At 37.6% G+C, this 24,336-nt stretch overlaps 1 protein-coding gene across 1 annotated transcript; it reads left to right on the forward strand.

The window, feature by feature from the left end:
* The first annotated feature begins 19,452 nt into the window (after nucleotides 1-19,452).
* Nucleotides 19,453-21,410, forward strand: LOC149015900 (uncharacterized). Its single transcript, XM_089156434.1, has 2 exons — nucleotides 19,453-19,875; nucleotides 19,953-21,410. Exons 1-2 carry the CDS (start codon nucleotides 19,686-19,688, stop codon nucleotides 20,072-20,074), a joined length of 312 nt encoding a protein of 103 aa, XP_089012560.1. The 5' UTR covers nucleotides 19,453-19,685; the 3' UTR covers nucleotides 20,075-21,410.
* The last annotated feature ends 2,926 nt before the right edge of the window (nucleotides 21,411-24,336 follow it).

Consider the following 24,336-nt stretch of genomic DNA (forward strand, 5'->3'; position numbering starts at 1 on the left):
GCACCAGGTATATCATACAACTTAGTCATCGACAACTGGACAAGCAGGCGTTTCTCGGATGATGGACACGTATTCAATTTTAATCCTAGGGTCACTCAATTTCCAACTCTTGCCTTTTCCTCTCTTCCCTCTAATCGGAGGAGTCACTAGGATTCTTTTAAGGCCTGTTTAGTTGTGTCATGTGTGAATCCAGTGATTTGAAATGAAATGTGATCTCAAATCTATGGAATCATGGTTCAAAAAATTAACTGTTTGGTTACTTGAATCTGGTGAAATGAAATATTTGGGTTCATCCTAAAAATTGTTTAGTTACTTGAATCTGTGTAATGAAATCTATGAATTCATTCTGAAAAACTATTCGGTTATCTTGAATCTGTGGATTTGAAACCTACAGATTCATCTTGAAAAACTGGTTGGTTATTTGAATCCATGGATTTCACAAATTGACTTTGTTAATTTGGTACATTTTATATATGAAAATAAAACATGAAACAAACCTTAGTCTCCTAGTAAATCATTAATCCGATTCATGCAAACATCCTTTGTATTATTGGTTCTTTTACAAGGAGAGTCTTGTCTCAAGCCCCTGCACCAAATTCATGCCATAGGGAAATTATTGTTCGAGATAAGCATTGATTCCACCATTTTTAACATGGGTCATGTTCTTGCCAGGATTACTAGTATTGACTTGATTTGTTCAATAAGTTTTAGTGCTAATTGAATAAAGTTGCATAGAAGTATTATGCTATATAGTGAACAAGCATTGGTTTAATGGTTTTGATTATATCTTCTCTTTTTCTTTCTTTCTTCTTCTTCTTCTTTTTCTTTTTTTTTTTTAATTTTTAATTTTTATTTTTTATTTTTATATTCAAAAGGTTTTGATTATATTTAATTACAAGAGGAAACCCTATTGTTGGAAAATGTCATATTAGCCTTTGTCACATCAGCCTTCATTGGTTTTGATGATAACAAACATGAATTACTAATGACTATATTGAGTTGTGTTGTTTTAGTTCAAGATGAGAACAAGTGGACCAACTCCAAGTGAAATCTATATGCTCATGCTCAAGTCAAGCCCAAGCCAAAATCATGCCAAGATGAACATGAAGTCTAAGTCAAGATGACCATGCCAAGATGGACATGAAGATGATCATGCCAAGATGGACATGAAGATGATCATGAAGAATTGGGTACAAGAAGACTCAAGAACTTCAATGATCAAGACTTAGTTTAAATTAAGACTTAGGACACCTCTATATGCACTCTCATGTAAATGTATGTAATCGTGTGCATATAATGTTACTAGACTGACTTAGGACATAGTAGGAAGGTGTATGAGGCTTAGGGTTGACCAAAAAGTCCAAAAACTTAAGCCAAGTCCAAGTCCCAAATTAAGACAACAAATTGTGCACCAGATGAATGACCGTCTGCTAGACAGATGACCGTCTCAGACGGATGACCGTCTAGTTGCTGACAACAACTTTTGGTCACAGTAGGTCAGACGGAATTCTATTTGGCTTGCTGAAGCCAGACGGACGACCGTCTGAACTAGACGGTCAACCGTGTAGTTTAACTAAGCCAATAACAGCTAGTTTTTAACGGCTATTTTCCAGACGGACGACTGTCTGGACTAAAATTATGTCCGTTTTCTATCCTTTTGGAGATTGGGCTAAGGCACTCAAAGGCCATCTATTTAAGCCCAATTCACCCCTTTTGAGAGGGTTGAACCATATACTTGATCAACTACTCCCCAAGTAATTTTAAGCTCTCAAATCACAAGCAAGCAATTGTGCTTTACCTCTCACCCTCTCCCAACCTTGAAGAAACATACCAAGGTGTTTACTAAGTTTGTGGAAGCCAAGCCTGAGGTGATTAAAGGCGTCAGCGGTGCATGCATTTCATATATTGAGCACACAACTCTCATTGCATCACATTCACACAAGAGGTAAAATGTCACACCTCTTGTAAGGTAACATCCTTCCCTTATAATTGTTCAAAATTATAGTCTAGGTAGATTAGAATTGGATTTGGGTGCTCTTACCCGTTAACAAAGATTGCTTGGGTGCTCTTGCTCGTTAACAAAGATTGCTTGGGTGCTTTTGCCTTTGAACAAAGATTGTAAAGGGGTGCTCTTGCCTTATGTGGTAAACAAAGATTATTGTAAAGGGTACTCTTGCCCCGTAACAAAGATTATAAGGGTTTGATTCCCTACCCACTGTATTGAAAGAGAATTACTAGTGTAATATTCTTTTGAGGCCAAGAGAGGAGTGGACGTAGACTTGTAAAGTCGAACCACAATAAATCTTGTGTTGTGGTTGATTGCATTGTTTAATTTCATTTGAATTTTCAATTTACCTTGTATTTCCGCACAAACCACAAAATTGGGATAATCTACTAGTTGCAACCGATTCACCCCCCTCTAGGTTGCACCAACAATTGGTATTAGAGCGGGAGCTCAATTAGATATTGAAATCAATCTCTAAAAGAGTCAAAGATCATGGCTTTTCCTTTTGACCAAGTTCCTTCAAGAACCGAAGGATTTAACACCTCTAGACCTCGATACTTTGATGGAGAAGGTTTTGCCTATTGGAAAAAAAGGTTTGAAGATTTTTTTGTGCACATGATTTTGATGTTTGGAACATCATGACATGCGGACCAAACGAAGTTCTCAAAATAGATGAACAAGGCAATAAGGTACCCAAACCCAAAGCCAAGTGGACTCCAACCGACAATGTTAAAATTCATTTAAACCACAAAGCAAAAATGTTTTTGCAATGTGCTTTAAGTGAAAGAATCTACAATAGATGTGGCATTTTGCAAAAGTGCCAAGGAAATATTTGATAAGTTGGTCGTCACATATGAAGGGACCGACTACATAAAAAAAATGAACTTAGATGTTTATGTGCTTCAATATGAAGAATTTAAAATGTTAAATGATGAGAACATTACTTCTTTATTTAGTAGATTCACTAACATTGTTAACAAGTTGCATAGCCTTGGAAAGGAGTTGGCAAATGAGGATGTGACAAGGAGAATTCTAAGAGCCCTTCCACCCTCATGGAGACCCAAAAGGACCACAATTAAAGAAGCGGGAAATCTGTCAAAAATCACCATTGATGAGCTTATGGGAGCTTTGCTTGCTCATGAAGCGGAACTTGAAGAAGACAAGCAAGTTCTAGCAAATGTGCAAAATGATTGAAAGAAGATGTCCATAGCTTTAAAAAGTGACACCAAGAAAGAAGAAGAAAGTGAAAGTGAAGGAGAAGACTCAGACATTGAGGAGAAGATATTCTCAATTACCAAAGAATTTAAGAAACTTCTCAAAAAGAAAAGAGGAAAGCATCCTCATAAAGGAGAATCCTCAAAGGAATACAAAAAATCCTTCTAAGGAAAGAACTTGTGTCTCTAATGTCACTTTGTAAGTGTAGGAAACCGGGTCACATCAAATCCGAGTGCCTGAATGAAGAAAAGAAGAGCGCCCATATGGCTGAAATATCCTACAACATAAGTGATGAGGAAGAAGAGGAGGAGTCCAATGAAAAAATAATCAACTTAGCTCTAATGGCGAAGTTCAAGGAAGAACAAGAAGACCTTGAGGTAAATTCTTCCCATAGTCTTAATTTCATTAGCAATGATGAAACAAATGATATGGATAGAGATAACTTAATTAGAGTATTGTCCAAAATAATTAAGGACCCTGAAAAAGGCTATTGAGGGAGAGTATGGTGTTCTCTTTTCCTTTATGCATTCATGTAGAGGGATAGTGCATATCTCTGGGAGAGAAATAGTTCTTCTTATGCATTAATTTAGCGGGAGCATAAGTTAAGAAGGGAGAGTTATTTTAGGGGGAGCATTCCATGCTTTTCTCATCTTGTTAATGACAAAGGGGAAGTGCTATTTGAGGGGAAGCATCTCCTATATTGTTTGTTGATGACAAAAGGGGGAGAGAATTATATGAATTAGACGATTCATTGGGAAAACATGTGATAATAGGCATATGAATGAGTATTTATTGTTATTAATGATCATTCACATTTTCCATCATTCATGTGTTTATCATTATCAAAAAGGGGGAGATTGTTGGAAAAATCCATGTCAGCATTTGTCACATCAGCCTCCATTGGTTTTGATGATAATAAACATGAATTACTAATGGTTATATTGAGTTGTATTGTGTTGTTTTAGTTAAAGATGAGAACAAGTGGACCAACTCTAAGTGAAAGCTATATGCTCATGCTCAAGTCAAGCTGAAGCCAAGATCATGCAAAGATGGACATGAAGTCTAAGTCAAGATGACCATGCCAAGATGGAGATGAAGAATGGAGTACAAGAAGACTTAAGAACTTCAATGATCAAGACTTAGTTTGAATTAGGACTTATGACACCTCTATATGCACTCTCATGTAATTGTATGTAATCATGTGCATATCATGTCACTAGACTGACCTAGGACATAGTAGGAAGGTGTATGAGGCTTAGGGTTGACCAAAAGTCCAAAAACTCAAGCCAAGTCCAAGTCCCAAATTAAGACAGCAAAACTGTGCACCAAACGGATGATCGTCTGCCAAACGGTCAATCGTCTAGTTGAGGACAACAACTTTTGGTCACAGTAGGTCAGACGGAATTCCGTTTGGTTTAACTAAGCCAATAATGGCTAGTTTTTAACAGCTATTTCCTAGACGGACGACCGTCTGGACTGAAAATTGGACTAAAATTATGTCCATTTTCTATCCTTTTGGGGATTCGGCTAAGGCACTCAAAGGCCATCTATTTAAGCCCAATTCACCCCTTTTGAGAGGGTTGAATCATATACTTGATCAACTACTCCCCAAGTAATTTTAAGCTCTCAAATCACAAGCAAGCAATTGTGCTTTGCCTCTCACCCTCTCCCAACCTTGAAGAAACATACCAAGGTGTTTACTAAGCTTGTGGAAGCCAAGCTTGAGGTGATTGAAGGCTTCAGTGGTGCATGCATTTCATATATTGAGCATACAACTCTCATTGCATCACATTCACACAACATGTAAAGTGTCACACCTCTTGTAAGGTAACATCCTTCCCTTGTAATTGTTCAATTCTAGTCTAGGTAGGCTAGAATTGGTTTTGGGTGCTCTTGCCCGTTAACAAAGATTGTAAGGGTTTGATTCCCTACCCACTGTATTGAATTACTAGTGGAATATTCTCTTGAGGCCAAGAGAGGAGTGGACGTAGACTTGTAAAGTCGAACCACTATAAATCTTGTGTTGTGGTTGATTGCATTGTTTAATTTCATTTGAATTTTCAATTTACCTTGTATTTCCGCACAAACCACAAAATTGGGATAATCCATTAGTTGCAACCGATTCACCCCCCTCTAGGATGCACCAACACCTATGAAGGATGATGGAATAAAACATAATTGAGACTTCTGCAACCGTAAAGTATGGGAAAATCTTCTTTTGTCCATGACTATGTCTAAGTTTTGGACTTGCAGCCACTTAACCATCACATGACTAATAAAGGAAATTTTTTTGATAAAAATGGCAGCTAGAAGACCATAAATAAGATTGGAGCATATGATTAGTAGATAATTATGCATTTATTGATCCAAAACATTGAGAAAATATAGCTTTATTGAAGGACGTCATGAAACTTAACTGACAAGCTCCATAGAAATTACACGTTAGGAAATCCCACTTTCTGGTAGAACCCAACAACCGCCTTACGTATCATGGACATCACTATGCCAGAACCAAAATTAATTGGGCATTTGGGTTGTTTATTTGGATAGAAAATTCTCCAGTGTTTCTCATACTCTGGTTGCTTCTATTTCTCATCAAACATGGCAAATATGTAAGTTTCAATGGGCTTTCCAGATCTCTTTGGAGTTCCACCCTTCACATGATTAATCAGATTCACGTTGTAAGTTCTTGCATTATCCACTGAAGTTGCAGTTCCACCTGCAGATGGCCAACCACTCTCTGATATAACTATCTCCACAGAACCACCACCAGATCTCTCAAGAGCTGAATACAAAGCATCATCCATGGCATAAAAAGGCTTCTATATCCAAGAGAACCATCTTGTACAACAACGGATGGAGCTGTAAATAGGGCATAAGAAAGACTGATGTCTCTTGGATGACCAATGTAACTGAAGTAAGTGTAAACATTTGCTAGAAGTGGAGATTGATGGTTTAACTAATAAACATGCCCTGAATTCATTAGCCAGAATGGTACTCTATTGGTGATTACACATGGTCCAAAAAAGGGTTCATGCAACAAAGAAGATAAGTAGTTCTTATGAAATGTGAATAGACAGAAGCCAAAAGAAAAATATGTGGACAAAAGAAAACAAATACATCAGAAAGCAGCAAGTTAGAACTTAAACAAAATAGTTTATCCAAGCAAGTTTCTAGGTAGATTTGATCCAGTGGCAACGGGAACCTGCTCATCCAACATTATCAACTTCTCTTCATCATCATAGTCTAAGAAAAGTTGGGCTTCAGCATTTTTGTTGATGAAGTAAGTCTTGGATGCCATTCTTCAACGAACATCAAGGCTAGGAATTGCTTTGAGTGCTTCTGTGAGCCTTTATGAAATAGTTGGGAGATAATCTGATTCCACAAACATGTCAAATGCATTAGCTAGCTGCTTGAAGGGACTTACTATCTTATCAATCGCAACTTTGGCCTTCTTCTTCTTACTTGAAGACCCCTCAGAAGCCTCTGATGTTGGCCTACCTCGAGGTGTGGAACTTTGACCACTTGAGGTTGGTTGAGCACTTCCCTCTCCATCAGTCCCTAATATCATGTCAACCAAGTCCACATCATCAATGCCTACGTTAGTTGGGTGAGCCGAATCTTGACCTGTGGCAATTTCATTGCCAAACCACGTAAGCACCTCATAGTGGATGGGTAGGACTATGGTGTCCTTCCAAAACCTTTCTTCAGTTTTCTACAAAAATGTAATACAAACATGTATATGCAAATGTATTTCAAAAAACAAGTGTTTCCAATGGAACATATTGACTAAAATCATAAGGTTCATATCGAAAGGAAGCCCACATGTGATCAGGTCCATCAAACCTTGATTCTTCGCCATTCCATCCAAGGCCGCTGCATTTTATGAGATCCATTAGGGCTTTGATTCTTGCCCTCCACATCCGATGATGGTTCTTAATTTGATATGCCTCATATGAAGCTTGGAGTGCAGCATTAATCGTGTTTGCAATTTCTGCAAACTATGCTGGCCTAAGACCATTATCCCCTCCTTTCCCACACTTATGGTGGGTGACCAACGTCTGCAAGAAGATGTGGGAGAGTGCCTTGGACCACTTGGCTATATCTTTTTTTGTTTTTGTTGTGTTGATTGGGATTGTGATTCTACCATCTAACAAACAAAAAAAGAAGCACCATTATGATAGATTAATAGATCAGTTGTACAAAACAAATCTGAAATTTACAAGTGCTCTTGGAAGAAACTAGTAGGTAGTTGTATGTTCTTGAAACCTTAGAGGAATTGATGCTAACTCTGAACTAAAATTTGGAGAAATGTTAGGGGCAGCAAATTATATACCTTTGATCCAATGAAATACTAATGGCAATCAATCTTATACAGTTGAGTTGTTGAGTCTCATAACAAGCACATAAGATAACTATGCTACTACCTATTGTTGACTCAACCTCGTCTTACAAACTACCCAAGATATGACATGTAGGATACACATCATTACAATGTATGTTATCAAATTATACACATTACTATACATATGCAGAACCATACACAATCTGAACTTACATACACGATCTGAGCAAATTATGCAACTGTTAAGGGAAACTATGCCACCAATACTACTTCATCGCAATCAAAATCTGACTAGATAGCAAGCATAATAATAAATTCTAATAAAAAATTTTAGCAACATATCCTGCAACTGTTAGTTTCTCTTGAAAGCCAACAAAATAATATTGTAGAAACTGACTAATTTCAAGTAAGATAAACCAACTTTAGATAAGAAAATGCAGCATTATACTACTATCAACAGTATAGAAGAATAGAGCATATGGTATATTGAACTAAAAGAAACAAATATAATACGAGATCCCCATTATAAAAAGAAGAATTGATAGAATAGAACAGGAATCCATTGAACTTGTGAAAAGAATCCATGTTTGCCTTCATTTGAAATTAATAAAGCAATCATATGATGCAATTAAGAAGAAACCTATCAGCAATGAAGTCCAAGACGTAGCTGCCCTAGTCGTAGTAGCACCAACAGTAGTATGGTAACATTTTTTTGAATGCTAGAATTATACCCGTTTGGTTGTGAAAATTCTTGGATTCATGAAATCTAGAGATTCACCTTTTTACACTAAAAACCTGAATCTGTAGATTTATGGGTATGGGATGAAATCTTATACGATAAATGCACTAAACATTTGCGCATTTACAAAAATCACGTCAATCAAACAATTTTTCATAATGAAGTTTCCACAAATTCAAGTTAACACTACAGTTAATTTTATGAATTATAACTCCATAGATCTGAAATCTCTAGACTCATGTAACTAATAACCTTTAAATGACACATCTCTCTCATTCTATTTTTCTATTAGACTATTTGCTGGAATAAAATGGCATTTGAATAAAAAAAGTTCGAATTTTTTTTTTTACCTTTTTAATGATATTTCAAAAGTCTACCATGTTTGGTTTACTAGGATTAAAAAAATGAGCAGACAGCTTCCTTCCTTAAATTAAGGAACATGTCCGCTGATGTGTCACTTATTTTTAAAAAAAACTTAAACAAGCTTACCGTATTGGCAAAAATTCACATATTCCATGTTTTCCCTTCTCGTTTTTTTTAGTGCTTACTTCGTATTGGTTTTGCAGGTCAATGGGTGCGAGAGATTATGTAATGTGTGATGATGGTTGAATTTTTAAAGTCCAACGTGACAGTCATTAAAGGAACGGTGCCATCTAGGGGGCCAAGGTAGGGATGTCCCTTAAGCCCTAACCTCTTCATTATTTGCCAGAATGCGCTCTCCATGTGCCTCAGTCAAGCAATAAATAATTCATTCGCTACTGGCATTAAGGTTTGTGGAAGTTATCCACCAATTCAGTATCTTTTCTTCGCAGATGATGCGATGTTCTTCAACAAGACCAGCGATAAGGAATGCCACCAACTCTATCGGATTATAACAGAATTTTGCCACCTACCAAGCTAGTGCATCTATAAAGAGAAGTCGAGTATAGTGTTTACTAAAAGGACACCGCAAGCCGTGAGAAATGCAATGCGTGAAGTGCTTGACCTAAAGGAGACCACTCCAGTGGGGACATATCTTGACCTACCTTCGTCATTTGGGAAGTATAGGCACAAAAAAATTGCTTCATCATGGATCGAGTGGAGGCAAAGTTGACGAGTTGGAAGGAGTGCTTATTATCTATGCTGACAAAGAAATTATCATCAAGGCCGTTGTAACAAGCATGCCTTCGTATGTATGTCAGTCATTAAATTTCTTGTTGGGCTATATCACACCTTGGAGTCTATAATTAGAAGATTTTGGTGGAAGAATTGAGAGAACAAGGGAATTTATTGGGTATCTTAGAAAGAAAAGTGTAACAGTAAGCAACATGGTGGAATGGGCAAGCATTGTTTGCGACAACGTTGGATGTTGTTGGAGAAGACTATTGACCTATTTCAATGCCCTTACTCCTCATACATTTTCATTTGGATGGTTAAGTATTTTTATATGGTTGAGAAATAGTTCTTAAAGGGGCAAGGAAGAGCGTCGAGAATGGCATCATGACTTGAGTTTATCATGATTGATCCGTGGGTCCCATTGGAAATATTTGGAACCATTCTATGCTCGGACAAGCAAAAATGGGTTAGAATCAATTTTTATTGTTCCTGTGCCCATGGATCATTTCTGGCTATTGAAATCTTCTTTGGTAATAATAGAATGATATGTGCTTGTGGCAAAATGGGCTCAAAACCTTGTTTGGTAAGCATAAAATGGGGCATGCTGCTTCTTCTTCTTCTTCTTTCTTTATTTTTTATTATTATTTTTCATTTTTTATATTTTAATAAAACCTACTTAAAAAATGTTAAACACATCTATTTAAAGTTTAAAAAATTGCATACAATGTGGTCAAACTCTAATTATTTAAGTATAAATTTAAATTTGAATATTTGAGTTAGGATATGATGGTCTCATACATGTTCGAACAAAATATTAACATTGTGGTCAAACACTAATTATTGAAGTATAAATTTGAATTTGAATATCTGAGTTACGATATGATGGTCTCATACAAGTTCAAAAAAAAAAAAAAAAGAAAAAAAAGAAAAAAGAAAAAAAAAGAAACTAATATTTAATCTTTATCATGCATAATCCAAATTTATCATTGAATCAAAAGAATCTTTGTGCATTTGAACTATCTCTTGCAACATGCTTATGTTCCAAGAGCTCTACCAATTGAGCTAAAGATCCATTAAATTGATTTGTCAAGTAAATATGTAATAAGACGATAAGAATGTGTTTGTGTTGAGTGCAAGGGCATGAAATAACACATCCTCTCCAAAAAAAAATAAAAGTTTAGTGCTTTTAATCACCATAATGATCGTACCATTGGAGAGGACAATACAAACTCATATGTTTAGTGAGTTCAGGTTACAAACTATAAATTAGCAGCACCTTAGAATCAATGTCTTTGAATAACAATTACTCTTCTTAATTAGAATCCCTAGATGACTAAAGAACAATTAATTCAGCCCCATTGTGAAGGTACGATCTGAAATTAATTCCACAACAAAGAGGATTAATGAGAGATTTGGAAGGCCAAGTTAAATTACAATCTTGTTATTTTAATTGATATGCCACTTCAACCATATGAGAGAATTGTGTATTATGTGATTGTTGAATGCTGTCTAGTTGTAGCAGTGAGAGATGGCATGAATCTCATATCTTATGAATACATTATATTTAGGTAAGTTCTACACCCATTACCTCCAAGGCAGGGCATATGTAAACCCTGTTTCAAAATCATATTCAATCGAATCAATCAAAATGGAGATGAGGACTGAGAAACTTGATGGTTCATCCATAGAGACCAAAACGAGTGTATTGGTTTGGCATTACCAATATGCCGATCTAGATTTTGGCTCTTGTCAATCTTTTCATAGAATGCTTGTTCATGGGAAGAAGAAGGCATTCATGATATGTCCAGGAACCAATGCTAGAGAGAGAGAGAGAATATGAAATGAACTTAACAATTGAGACAAAAATAGATACTTCTAGTACATCTTATCCTCTATTAAAACATCATTCAAATGTACCACAAAATTTTTATGAGGCAAAGACAAAGGGAACAAAAAATTGACAAGCAGCCACCTTATAAAACAAAGGAGTGGTGGTAAAAGGAAGACTGCATTTACCTAATTGTTTTAAGTTGCATTGACTATAATGTTAGTGCCATGTTCGATTATGGAACTCAAAGATCTCCTATTTCAATGATTAAGATCAAAGATTCAAAAGTAGTAACTGAATTTCACCACCCAAACCCACACCCCTACAACAACCATGTTCCCAAATTGTGAAAATTTCATAGACATTTCTACCCAGACAAAGAACTTCAAAAACCAACAATGAAACTGAGAATCTTAAGAATTTTTTAGAAGAAAATAAAGTACTCAATTCAGGTATCTTTGAAGATGTCATTAGGTTTCACCCAATGTATTTGTAAGTATTCCTAACGATATTCAAGATTACGAAGAGAAAGGTTCTTTCTATTATATATGATGTAATCATATACGCCCATATGATTATCTGGCTACCAATCAGTTGTCACCCATAATGGTTCAATATCTCTTTAGTCATGATTTTGCTTATACCGTCGGTCAAAGACTGAAATGAGGACCAACAAGAATTTGTAACGCTAATAGAAACCCAACTTTCGAGAAACCAATTGTGAAATAAAGAGGAAATTGCACCACCACACAAGAACCCAAAATAGGACAACACCAATGGGAGACAAATCAAATCTAGACCTAAATCTATGTTGTTAACATAAATCAGAAACAAATCCAATGAAGAAGCAATCACTAAGAGCGGACAAAAATTCAGTGAAAGGAAGAGTACCTATAGGGAGTTCCAATGGAGTCCAAACCCACCCGTTCAGCAGTGCAGAGGATGAAACCTCCGCCTTCTACGTTCTTCTTTGTGATAGAGGAAATGATGTGTCACACCTATATTTGGCCGAGTTGGAATGCAACAATGGGAACACTTATCAATTTGCTCCAAAACCAAACCCGAATCAAGTTGATGTATGCACCCATTCGACCACAAGAATCAACCATAACATACAAACAAAGCTGGACTAGTAACAACCACTAACTGAGGGTCCGAAATGAAATTTGTGTTATTTCATTTTCATCTAGAAGTCACTTGCATTGTCTTTACATAGCCCCAAGGCTGGAGGGCATCACATAAAAAATATATAAGCAATGTCGTCTCCGAACAAGTGACATGCTTGCAACAAAAAGGAAACAACACACTCCTCATTCAACACTACTTGTTATGCTTGGACCAATTGTAACTCATATTTCACGACGATATCTACTTCATGTAGGTCTATAGTATCCTCGAACGCCTCATGTGGCCTATGCAGATCTATAGTAGGTACAAGCGTCAAATACACAGTCATCTCTAAGGCCAGGAAGAGTGGGATTCCACCAGTCCCTACTACTCGGAATGTGTGCCAATGAGTCCCTAAGCGCAAGGTCAAATGTAGGGTGATCGACATCTCCAGACATTGTAGAATCTGTAGAACATATATACATAAAAGTGAGCTCATAGAGCCCAATGAGAGGAACATCTGATGCACACGACAACATTTCATGACGACATGATGCGCAAAGATATGCTCTAGCGCGTAATGCCTAGGTTTGTGAAGGTTGAGTGCTACTTTGGTCACAATGCAATATTCTTCCACCACAGGGTAATTCCATAACATTCACACAATACCCCAATATCATCAATATCATCAAGGGCCTCTCATCGTCCATCATAATCACACATTCACAAGAATACCACTAGATCATTGGGCTACTCACATTTCATTCCAGGCCAGCTACATGGTACACACATACATTGGGTTACTCCAATTTTACCCTAGGCTATTTACATTTCACCCACATCCCATTGGCTGGCAACACCTAACCCCTTGTTGGCAAGGGAAGTAGCACTAGGGTATGCACACTAGCCATGCCATCTATCATGATGATTATGTGGGGTTCAATGTATGTTTTGTGTCCCATACCATAGTCATACAGTTGACCTCGTATGTAATATAGAATCAAAGCAAAGATATTGTCTATTTGATTATAAACTATTAATTTCATATCCATCATTATCCGAGTAGTAATAAGTGTAGAAATGCTAAGCATGTAGTCTATGAATATACATCTATCATGCGCTCCCATAGGAGTGAGCCATTAACATCCATCTTACATTCTCACTAGAGTGAGTTATCACACATCCACAGCATCCCTTGCACCATCACCACAGGGTATGTATATTATCATTTTATTTAATATATGCAAAGGCAATAATGTGAAATGCCATGCCATGCTATGCATGCCCTAATTGCATCAGTTCTACACATAATATATGAATGTAGATATGACCAAAGGAAATAATGCAAAAGATCCATGATGCATGAGGTTCCTATATTCCCACTCACCGATCACTTGATGACTTTTGATTTCAATACGGTCTCTCCTAAGAGCTATTTCAATCAATCTCGTACTTAAGGTTAGAGATCACTTTTACACGCAACAATGTACTCTTTCTCTTTGTAATCAGCGTATCTCCTTTTCTATCACTGCTATTTATAGTTGTAGCCTTTAGCCTTGGCTAATTAATTTTTCACTAATATTATATGTCATGCAATGATTCCTGCCTAATTCTATCTTATATTATATTATGTATAACCTCACACTAACCACCGTCCAAACTCTTCACCTTACACCTAGCCTTCCATGTGGAGCATAATAGTGAGAAGGGAGGCGAGATATCTCTTCTTTGTGCCACCTCAAGCGTACTTATCAATCCACCTATAAGTCGCTTCCTATGACATGTAGCTTCAACACATATTATTCATCGATCCTTGGTCCCACAATGTATGGTCCCACTTAATTACCACGTGGCTTAGTCATTTCGTGAACCTTTATACTCCGAGGAATATGGTGTCCAAAGTCAATCACTTGATGACTAATCCACTTCTCAGAGCTTGGTTGTTGAATTATCTTTTGACCACAGTAACATTCCAAGCTTACCTTATGACCTCTCGACCATTAGTCCTCAGCAAAGTCATTCTTCGGAATGTCTTTGCTATCAGCCCAATTGGGATGACCCATGGTTCATCGGTTTGAGTTGGTTTAGGTTAGATTGGAATCTTGAGGTGTGGATGTTATACAATGACTTTGATTGAAGAGATGGAGAACGAGTGATGGAGACGTTCTTCACAAGAGTTTTTAGGGGTTTATTTTTTGAAAACTGAAATGACTCGATTGCCTCCCATCAGTGTCTTCCTCATGTTTGAACCCACTTGTGCCTCGGATTTTTGCCCAAGATTATGCATGTGCCCTAGAAGCTTCAATTGGAGCTTCTTGGGCATGGACAAATTATGCTCAAAATTGTTGGTTCATCCCATTTTGGTGAACCAGCACATTTGGGTTGACCCAATTTACCAAAAAAGATTTTAGGTGATTTTGTGGTCAAAATAGATTTGAGAACCGAATCACCTCCTTGGGATGGTTTCCAAACATCCCCTTCAAGCCCAACAAACCGAATTCTTTGGTTCAAACTGTGAACCAATTAATTCATTGGCAGCGGAAAGAATGGAATATGGACCTACACAAAAAACTTCTTTTAGCCACGGAGATGAAGTTGTTGAAATCCCAGTGGTGTCAAGGGAAGTTAATGATTGGTGGATTTGGGTAAAGAATAAGCAAGGGTCTTTTACTGTTCTATTAGCATTACTTGGGGGTATAACAAGCTTTGTAGTTCTACCCCATCCTCCTCCAAACCCAATCCTATGTGGAAATACAATTAGAGCATGAGTGTAGCTCCCAAAATTCAACATTATATGGCATTGGGCATATAGAGTGTTTGGTTGTGGGAGAACACCTAGAATCTAACCAACTTGTTGTTCCCTCCTATTGTCCATATGTTACTCACAAGCTGAATTGATCACCCATGCTCTTGTTTTCTGCCCCTATGCGAATACAAATTGGGCTGCTTCCGCATTGAGGCTCACAATGAGTGAGTTTAAGGGTCATACTTTGTAGGACAGGTTGGAGTTTTTATCAAAGGAATCTGATGGGTTAGAAAGGGGCTTGGATAGAGTGTGGGCCTTCTTCGCATGGCATATCTAAAAGGCAAGGGGTCACATGATTTTCAAAGGTTCTATCCTAGATCCCACGACTATTGATGTTGTTGCACTCCATGCATTCAAAGAGAGTGTTCACTTCTTCAAAACAGGTTCTATAGCAGGTTTGCCTAATTGGTACTCTCCGTTAGCCACTTATAATTGTAATCTAGATGATTATTTTCTAGTCTTTATAGATGGAGCATGGAATCTAGAAACACAAGTAGGTGGAAGAGGTGTACTAATCTAGAAGCCGTGTGGAGTCTTTTGCTATGCAAATTGTAAATGGAGCCTTGGGCTATCTGCATCTTCTCATGAAGTGAAGATGTGTAGAGATGCTCTTCACCTTGCGAGTTCTCTTTCTATCCAGAAGTTGATTATGATGTTTGATTGCTTATCCTTAGTGGTGTGGCTTAATGAGAGTTCGTCGACCCCTTGCTTTGTATTCTTTCTAATGTGCGTAATCACATTGGTGGGCTTAGCTCAGTTAGGTTTAGATATATAAGACATTCAGAGAAAGTATTAACTGATTTCTTAGCTTCGGGTGCCTCTAGACTAAAGTTAGACAATGTTTTGTTGGTCCCTAACTTCATTCTGAACTCTTAATTTGCCAGTGCGAGGCTTTTCTCCCCTATTGCTTTTGAATAAAGTTGCATCTTTCCATAAACCCCCCCCCCCCCCAAAAAAAAAAAAAAAAAATCAATAACAAGCATCCTTCTTTCTTTTTACAAAAAAGAGGACCGAATCATCTGGAATCTCACCACATCTGGGAATTTCTACGTAGCTTTAGCTTACTAGTTATCTATGGGTGTTAAGGAGCATATTGGGAGCTCAATGTGGTTGAATCTGTGGCATTTGAAATTAGCTAAAAAAATATTGCATTTTCTATGGAATCTTTTTCATCAAAAGCTTCCTACGGCAGATCATCATGGATGCCACATCGAAACTGCTTGTGCCATTTGTGAAACTTATCAATTCAACCCAGATCACCATTTCATTACCTACAAATCGAGCAATACAGTTTGGTACTTGGAGTCTCTAGAGGATGAGAGCATGGTAACCCCAATTCATGAACAACTAAAATAGAAACTTGATCAGAAAGTGTGGGACACCATATGGATTTAGCAATTTATACTCTAGTGCAACACTCTCTGGGCATTGTGGATAACCTATACAGGTTGTGTACATTGAACACGATCTTAAAAGTTGCATGGTATTATCCGATTTGCTCATCAACTCACAACTGAATACCATATGAGGAAGGCTTTGTAGTTACCTAAACTCAGGAACAACGCATTCATTAGATGCCAACTAGATGAAGGATGGATTAAAATCAATGTCGATGGCTCGTGCTTGAGCATTAAAAGGAAATCAGGATTTGGTGTTATTGCAAGGGACCATAAGGGCAAAACAGTATTTTGCTTTAGTGATATAAGGAATCATGATCGGTTATATCGCCGAAATTCGCCATATTTATGTTGGTTCAATGAGTGGTGAAACAAAACAAAGGGGGGAAAAAGATATCTGCTCAAATCGCTGGAAAATTGCTGATTTTCAGTGCTTTTCCGGCGAATCAACGAAGTCATGGGGGAAAATTGCCGATACTTCACCGAACTTGAGCTTCTCTGTTGAGAAATCCCGGCCGCCGCTACCTTGTACTTTTCTTCTCCTTCTCTCTTCTATTTCTCCAATGCAATGGGCTCTTTTGTGCGGAGGAGAATCTGGCTGCCATTTTTGTTTACAGAAACCTTGAGATACAAATTAGGCTTTGGCAGAAGCTCCTTAGATAGAGGACCACGAAAAATTGCGTTTCTCCAACAATAAGTTCTTCTGGTTTGTATATATGAAAAGAAGCAAATTTACCACAAAAGAAAAGAAAAAATCAGATGCTGGAGAGATAGAAGACGACTGAAGGAGAGATAGAAGATGAAACACCATTCATTTCTTGTAACTTGAGCTGCTCAAAGAAGAAAAAGATAAGGCTTTGTTTCCAATAAGCATGATTAAAGATAAAAACAAATGAATACACATTAGGTTGATAGATAAAGTGGGTTTTGGGTAAAGGTGTCATAGCTGGATTTTTGAAATTTTTTCGCTCGAATTTCGTCCGAGATATTGGCAAAATTCGATGTTTCAATGGTTTTGATAGAGGGCAAAATGACGAGTTTCATCGATATTTTGTACCTTGTGAGGAATGTGGGTACTAATTGGCAGTTGTTACTAAAGCTCTAGATGTGTGCAGGGCTCTTTATAGGCACATTGGAAGCACCTTGGAATGATCATCCTAGAAGGAGACAACCTCCACATTATCCGACTCTAGTAAAACCAAGTTGATACTGTGTGTGGGAAATATATATATATTTTCCTTTTTGTGAACTGAGGTTCGTCTGGACCGGCTTACCTGCTCCTCTACTACATCCTCAAGGGGTAGCTTCAAATCTATTTAAATATACGGTAGACCTCTGCCCTTGGCCCAAGGAGAATAAAGTTTGTGATTGAAGATAGCATTTAGTTTACATCTTTTTATTCAGTTCAATTCTAGCATACCTTTTTTTTTGGTTAATCAATTCTACCATACCTTAGGAGAAGCTAACCATTTTGTTGACACTATAGCATCCATGCAAGGAAAATTTAGCAATATTTCTTTTGTGACATCTCTCCTCCCCAATTCCTTTATCGGCCCTTAGTTATAGATAATTTAGGTTGTACATTTCTAAGGGATTTTTTTTTGGGAAGGGGGGATTCTCGAGGGACGAAAATTTTAACTAAAGGCTTCCTTGATCTTATTGCCTTTATATAGGAGAGGCTACCACCAATTTGCTAGAAGCACTTCCACAAGTAATTGTGGCTATTACTTATTACTCAAAGCCTCATCTGGCGACGTTCTACTATGATAAAAATGGGATTCATTTCTCAAGTTTAGCTCAACTCATTATGCATGAAAATGAAGCAACATTGAGAAGCACATAACAATGGTGTCATCGGTAGATAAGTAGAACTTTAAACACTTCATGAGAGAAGAAGAATTGAAATATAAAAAAGCATCATCAATATTCATATTTGCTACTCATCGGTGGAGAGGACAATGATTGAAATCATTCATTAGACATTAATGAGACACTTCACAAGGACTCGACTGGCATGCGTGCAGCACAATTCTCCAACATACATCCTCCAAAAATAGAGAGGACATCTACCATTCACACTCCTATAAAAAACGAAAATTTATTGAGCCAATTAAATCCAGTTTTTTTTTAGTCAAAATTAAATCTGATTGATTACCCCGGCTTCGTGGTTAAGTAAAGGGATGCTAGAGCAGAAATGCGCGCAATCAAAGAAGGGGTAAAGATAACGTTGGATATGGGAGCATGACCAATCCAAATAGAATCATATTCGTTGAAGGCTAAAGGTGACTGGACCCAGAAGTTAACGAGTAACGATCAATGCTGAAATTCGAAGCCTATATGCTTCTCGAGGCCATGTTAGATTTAGTCATGTGATGCGTCAAAATAACAAGGCTGCTGATTGGTTGTCTAAGAAGCGGCTAATTGAAAGAGATGATCTGGTCTTTTTCAATGATCCCCTGCAGGAAATGACAGACATCCTTAGAGAGGATTGTCTCAAGAGTTGTGTTCTAGTTTGATAGAACCAACGGGGTTGGTTCAAGTGGTAAGCAGCTTGGTTCGCCTAAGCAAGATTCCGGTATCGAATCCTTGTGGATGTAAAAAATCCCGGGAGACTCCTGGGCGGCCCCCCCCCCACCACCAAGGTGGGTGCCGCCGGGGTCGAACCACCAGCTTATAAAGCCCGGGTGGTAAAAAAAAAAAAAAAAAAAAAAAAAAACAACCCAAAAAACGGTGAAATATTGGGTTTATTTTTTTGTATAAACAACTCTTGACCTATTACCAAATATTGGTTTTAGTCAATTGAACCAATCCGTTAGGTCAACAATAAAAAATCATCGTAGCAATAACAATAATCCACGTGACTGTATTTTCACCATTTTTTTTTTCTCCCGAAAAACAATTCACATTCGTTGAAAGAGTGCGCGTTACGCACCTGTGAAGCAGTAAAGGAGGAAACGGTGTCTTCACGGCACTGCGTGCCGTCTTCCCATCTTGATCTTCTCGAGTGCCATGCTTTGGATACTTCAAACCTAAATTTTTCAATAGTTTCTCACAAGATTCACCTGATAAATCTGAAGAAGCTGATAGCTAATACTTTTCCTCTATAGCGTTAGCTTTGAATTAATTTCTGCCAGTTGAAGCTATTACGATGGCGTACGTAGATCATGCCTTCTCGATCTCTGATGAGGACATAATGATGGAGTCTTCTTATGTAATTCATAACCGACCTCCGATCAAGGAAATTGCGCTCGCTGTTTCTCTGCTTGTCTTCGGAGTTCTGGGTATCATAATGGGGATTTACATGGCTTGTAATAAGATTGGCGGAGACACAGCTCATGGTAAATAAAACCCTAGCTAAGATTTTGGCTTTTGACTCCCTACTTTGTCTTTTAATTTTGGGTGTTTGTTCTTATAGGGATTTTCTTCGCGGTTTTGGGCTCGATTCTCTTCATTCCGGGGTTCTATTACACAAGGATCGCTTACTATGCTTACAAGGGATATAAAGGGTTTTCTTTTTCCAACATACCACCTGTATGAGGCCTCAGAGCTGGGAGCCATCTTTTTTTCACACACTTCATGTACATCCTCTGGCCGTCCCCCTCCCCCCTCCTCCCAATATCTTCTATATCGTTGTTTGAACAGTGTAGATGCGTAGATGAAGGATCAGAATTGTGTGCTTTATAGAAATTATTACTTTGTGGTATCATTAATGTACTTCAACAAGATCAGCTCCTCCTTGTAATGCATTTCTTAATGTTGATACCTTTTTTTGGTTGAGTAATGATATTGCTAGAATCCCTACAGTTTGCAGAATATTTTTGTTATTTACAGTTATAAATAGCTTCTTGTTGTTGAGTCACTCATTGGGAGGTCATGATGGGAGTTGATTTTTGATTGCTAGCTTCTGTGGTTTCTAATGAATGAGAGGAAATTGTTTATGGACAATCTAACAGTCCTAGGGTCAGCTCAGGATCAAAGAAATTTTGAGGTAACAGATGGGTCTACGTTTTGAAGCTCCTTAAATTTCTCGTTTTTCTTTATACTGAATTTCCATTCTAGAGTATAATGAAAATGGATTTGCTCCCACTACTTCATTTTTGTTTCTTCTGCGTAATTTTGGTCCCAGTGGTAATAGTATTGACATGAATGTCCATATTTGAGGTAACAGATGGGTCTACGTTTTGAAGCTCCTTAAATTTCTCGTTTTTCTTTATACTGAATTTCCATTCTAGAGTATAATGAAAATGGATTTGCTCCCACTACTTCATTTTTGTTTCTTCTGCATAATTTTGGTCCCAGTGGTAATAGTATTGACATGAATGTCCATATTTCTAATTCTGATTAAGTAGTCTTCTGATCATCTCTAACTTGAACTGTGAAAAGGAAATTACTAGATGCCAATACAGATTCACCAAATGAGCTTGGAAATTTCCCTTTTGTAGGTCTCCGTCTCCCATTGAAGGGTTCAAGTGAGGTCAGTCTGCCAAGATCTTAGAAAAACTGTCCAACATGGTGTTTTTAGTGTTGGGATAGGAGGCAACTGTTCAGGGTTTAAAACAATTGGATGTGGATGGGGTTTAAGGGACTAATGTGTCAGTCTAGGGAAGGTCCGATATGAATTCTAAGGGGGTTAGATGTGATTTCGAAAAAGTTTGGGTTGGTTGAGGTCTGTAGGGATGGCTGTTCACAGGGGTTTGAGTTAGGGGCTAGGGTTTTAGGTTGACTGTAGGTGCTGTAGGCAGAAGGGTTCATTAGAAGGATAGGTATTGTGATGGTTAGAACTCTGAAAAGTAGAAATTGCAAGTTTTGGGGTTGGTTAGGGTTAATGGAAACTAAGGTTAGGTTGGTTTGATTGTGTAGTAACAGAGATCAGGTTTTTTCCCCTTCTATTTTTTTTTGGGGGGGGGGGGGGGGGGAGTGTTGTCTGTCGTTAAAGTCAGGACTTGAGTTGATGGCTGGATCTGCACAATTGCAGGTCCGAGTGGTTCAGGGTTTATGGTACTAGAATAGGTAGATGAAGGGCTAGCATTACGGTTATGTCGGAGAGAACCAAAAAGAAATGAAGGGGGGATGGGGATGTAGGTCTCTTTGTCTAGGCTGCAGGTTGTAATGGCAGATCAACTTGACTGATTATGCAGTTAGGCCTAGGAACTAGAATTTGAACCATGTTGCACCCAGTAGGAACCTTCCTTGATTTTGAATCACTGGTTAAAAGTCAAACAGGCAACTCTCCAGTTAGAAGAATCCTCTGCAATTCACAGCAAAATAATGTACACTGGAACTTCCTATTCTTCCCATCAGACGCGGTGTTAATAGTGCTTATCAGCCTTGCAGTGGAGGTCCTTCATCCAATGGGAATAGGCTTAGGGTTGGAACTGAATTAGAAACTTACACAACAGACATCTAACTTACAACTTGACTATCTGACTTAAAAAAAAAAAAGTCTAATTAAATACGTAAAAACTTGTTTGGCCTTCACTTAAAGGGGACTACCTAATTCTAATCAAACTCATGTGGTTTTTAAGTGATCACACTTCTTAAACAGATGTTAGTAGTTGAATAAAGTTCAATTCATTTGCGTCTTGGTTGCACATTTTTTCCTACTCCTTTTGCCTGATAGCATACTTTGATTTCTTTTAGCTTTTCTTTGGACATTTACTAACACATATCAAGATATATGTAAACTGAAGTCTGCATGTCCCTGTTGCCTCTGCTTTGACCATTGACTTGCTCTTTCACTTATTTAGTTTAATTTTAGATAAAGCATAGCTGCAAGAGCATGGAAAGTTCCATTATACTGTGGGCATGGTCAAACTTGAGGCTTACCGGTGTAGTTACCTAGGATCTACTTTGGAAGATGTCCAAGTAAATTGTAAGCCTCTGGATTAGACGATTTCATATCTGACCCTTCGTGTCCCTTGTTTTAGTCTCAATCAAGTTTATGAGTTTTTTAATTTCAATAATTATTTTCTGCTGAATTTTTAAAGTTCGAATGAACCTTGTCATATGAGTTGGGAACCTTGGGGTCGAGTATATCAGCACATTTGGCTTGACAAGTGAAATATTTTGTTGGTATTTTAATAATACTCATGTCATCTGGCACATGAAAAAGTACTGCTACAATTAAAGGGACTTGTTTGCATTGATTTGTAAAAAGTTAGTTATTTTTGTAAGTCAAAGCAAAGAGAAAAACCTACTAGAGTGAGTTTAATGCAGACCAAAGTTTTTTTTACCACTTTTCTGAGTTGTTGACAATCATATATATATATATATATATATATATATTTTGGTTATGATTGTTTGTCAATGTGGTCCCAATTTTCAGAAAAAAGAAAAGTGATGTTTTGAGTTGTGTTAACTAGAGAGGATAACACTAATGATTCGTACATTCAAGCCATGGGAAAAGAGTTGATAAAATCTACTTGGGCAAGGAAGTTAGTGTTTTGGAAAACATCAGTCTCATGTCAGGAAGATTTCCAATGAAGGCCATTTTTTCCTTACTTAGGAAACTCTTGTAAAGATATGGAGAAGGTAAGAAGGATCTCTATATTGTTTCTATAGGCTCTGAAAAGCCTACTGCAAAGTCCTGAGAGAGTTGATTGGGCATATTCTAGAGAGATGGTTATCATGTAAATATTTGGATTCGATAGAGGCTGCTTTTTTACTTAGAGACCCTTTTCTTGAAGCAGAAAAAGGGGTGGGATAATAAAAAGTGTGGGTCCCATATGAAGTGTGGTGAGGGGATAGAATGGTAAAGGTAGGAAAAGTGAGGGAAACACAAGCTTATTTCACATTCTCCACAAAATTCTGCCAAAAAGGATGGGACTTTTTTTAGGCATAGGGTGGGAAAAAGTTGATGCCACACCACCTGATAAGCTCCTTAATTTAGGGAAGCGTGTTTGCTCATTTTCCCACTTTAGTGAACCAAACAAACTCAACTTTTGGGATTTCATCTACATCTCTTTTTGTCCACTCCATTTTATTCCATCAAACAAGTTGTCTCTTAGGAAACTCATGAAAAGTAAATATAGAGACAAGGTGAGAAAGATCCCTATATTGTTTTTGTAGATCTGGAAAAAGCCTGCTGCAAGGTCCTTAGAGAGTTAATTTGGAATATTCCAGGGAAGAGAAGGTTGTCATGCAAATATGTGGACTTAATTGAAGATATATAGGCTGATGTGCGGACCAGAATCAAAACTGTGGGGAGCCAAGGCAGTGAAATCCCGATTTCAATGGAGTTCCATCTACGATCTGCCTTAAGCCCTTACTTGTCTGTGCCTTACCATTGATGGCTTAAATAGAAGCATGCAAGTTCCTAGGTGTATGATGTTTACGGATGATATCTTGGTGACAAAAGCATGGATTATTCTGAAAGTGGAAGAACCATGGAGATAGGTGGAATTAATACTAAAATGTGTGCCATGTATTTAGTGTTGCTGTGACGGATAATGAATTATGAGTATTGGTGAGAAGAAGATCTTTAAATTGCTGGGATCAATCATAAATAGAGAGGGTTGCATAGAAAGTGATGTTGCTTAGAAAACTAAAATAGGGTGAATGAAGTGGATAGGTGCATCACTGCATCCGGAGTTTTGTGCAATTGGCATATTCATTTAAAACTTAAAAGGAAAATTCTATTGGCTTGTCACATGACCAGCTTGGATATGTGTAGTGTAATGCTGGTTTCTTAAGAAGTATCATGTGATCAAACTATGCATAGTGGAGGCGAGATTTTCTTAAGATGGATGAGAGGGGAAACTACAACGGATACAGTAAGAAGTGACAATGTTAGAGTTGGA

The sequence above is a fragment of the Hakea prostrata genome, chromosome 5 (genome assembly GCF_041222555.1).
Source record: "Hakea prostrata isolate BN-2017 chromosome 5, UWA_Hpros_2, whole genome shotgun sequence".
Lineage (NCBI taxonomy): Eukaryota > Viridiplantae > Streptophyta > Magnoliopsida > Proteales > Proteaceae > Hakea > Hakea prostrata.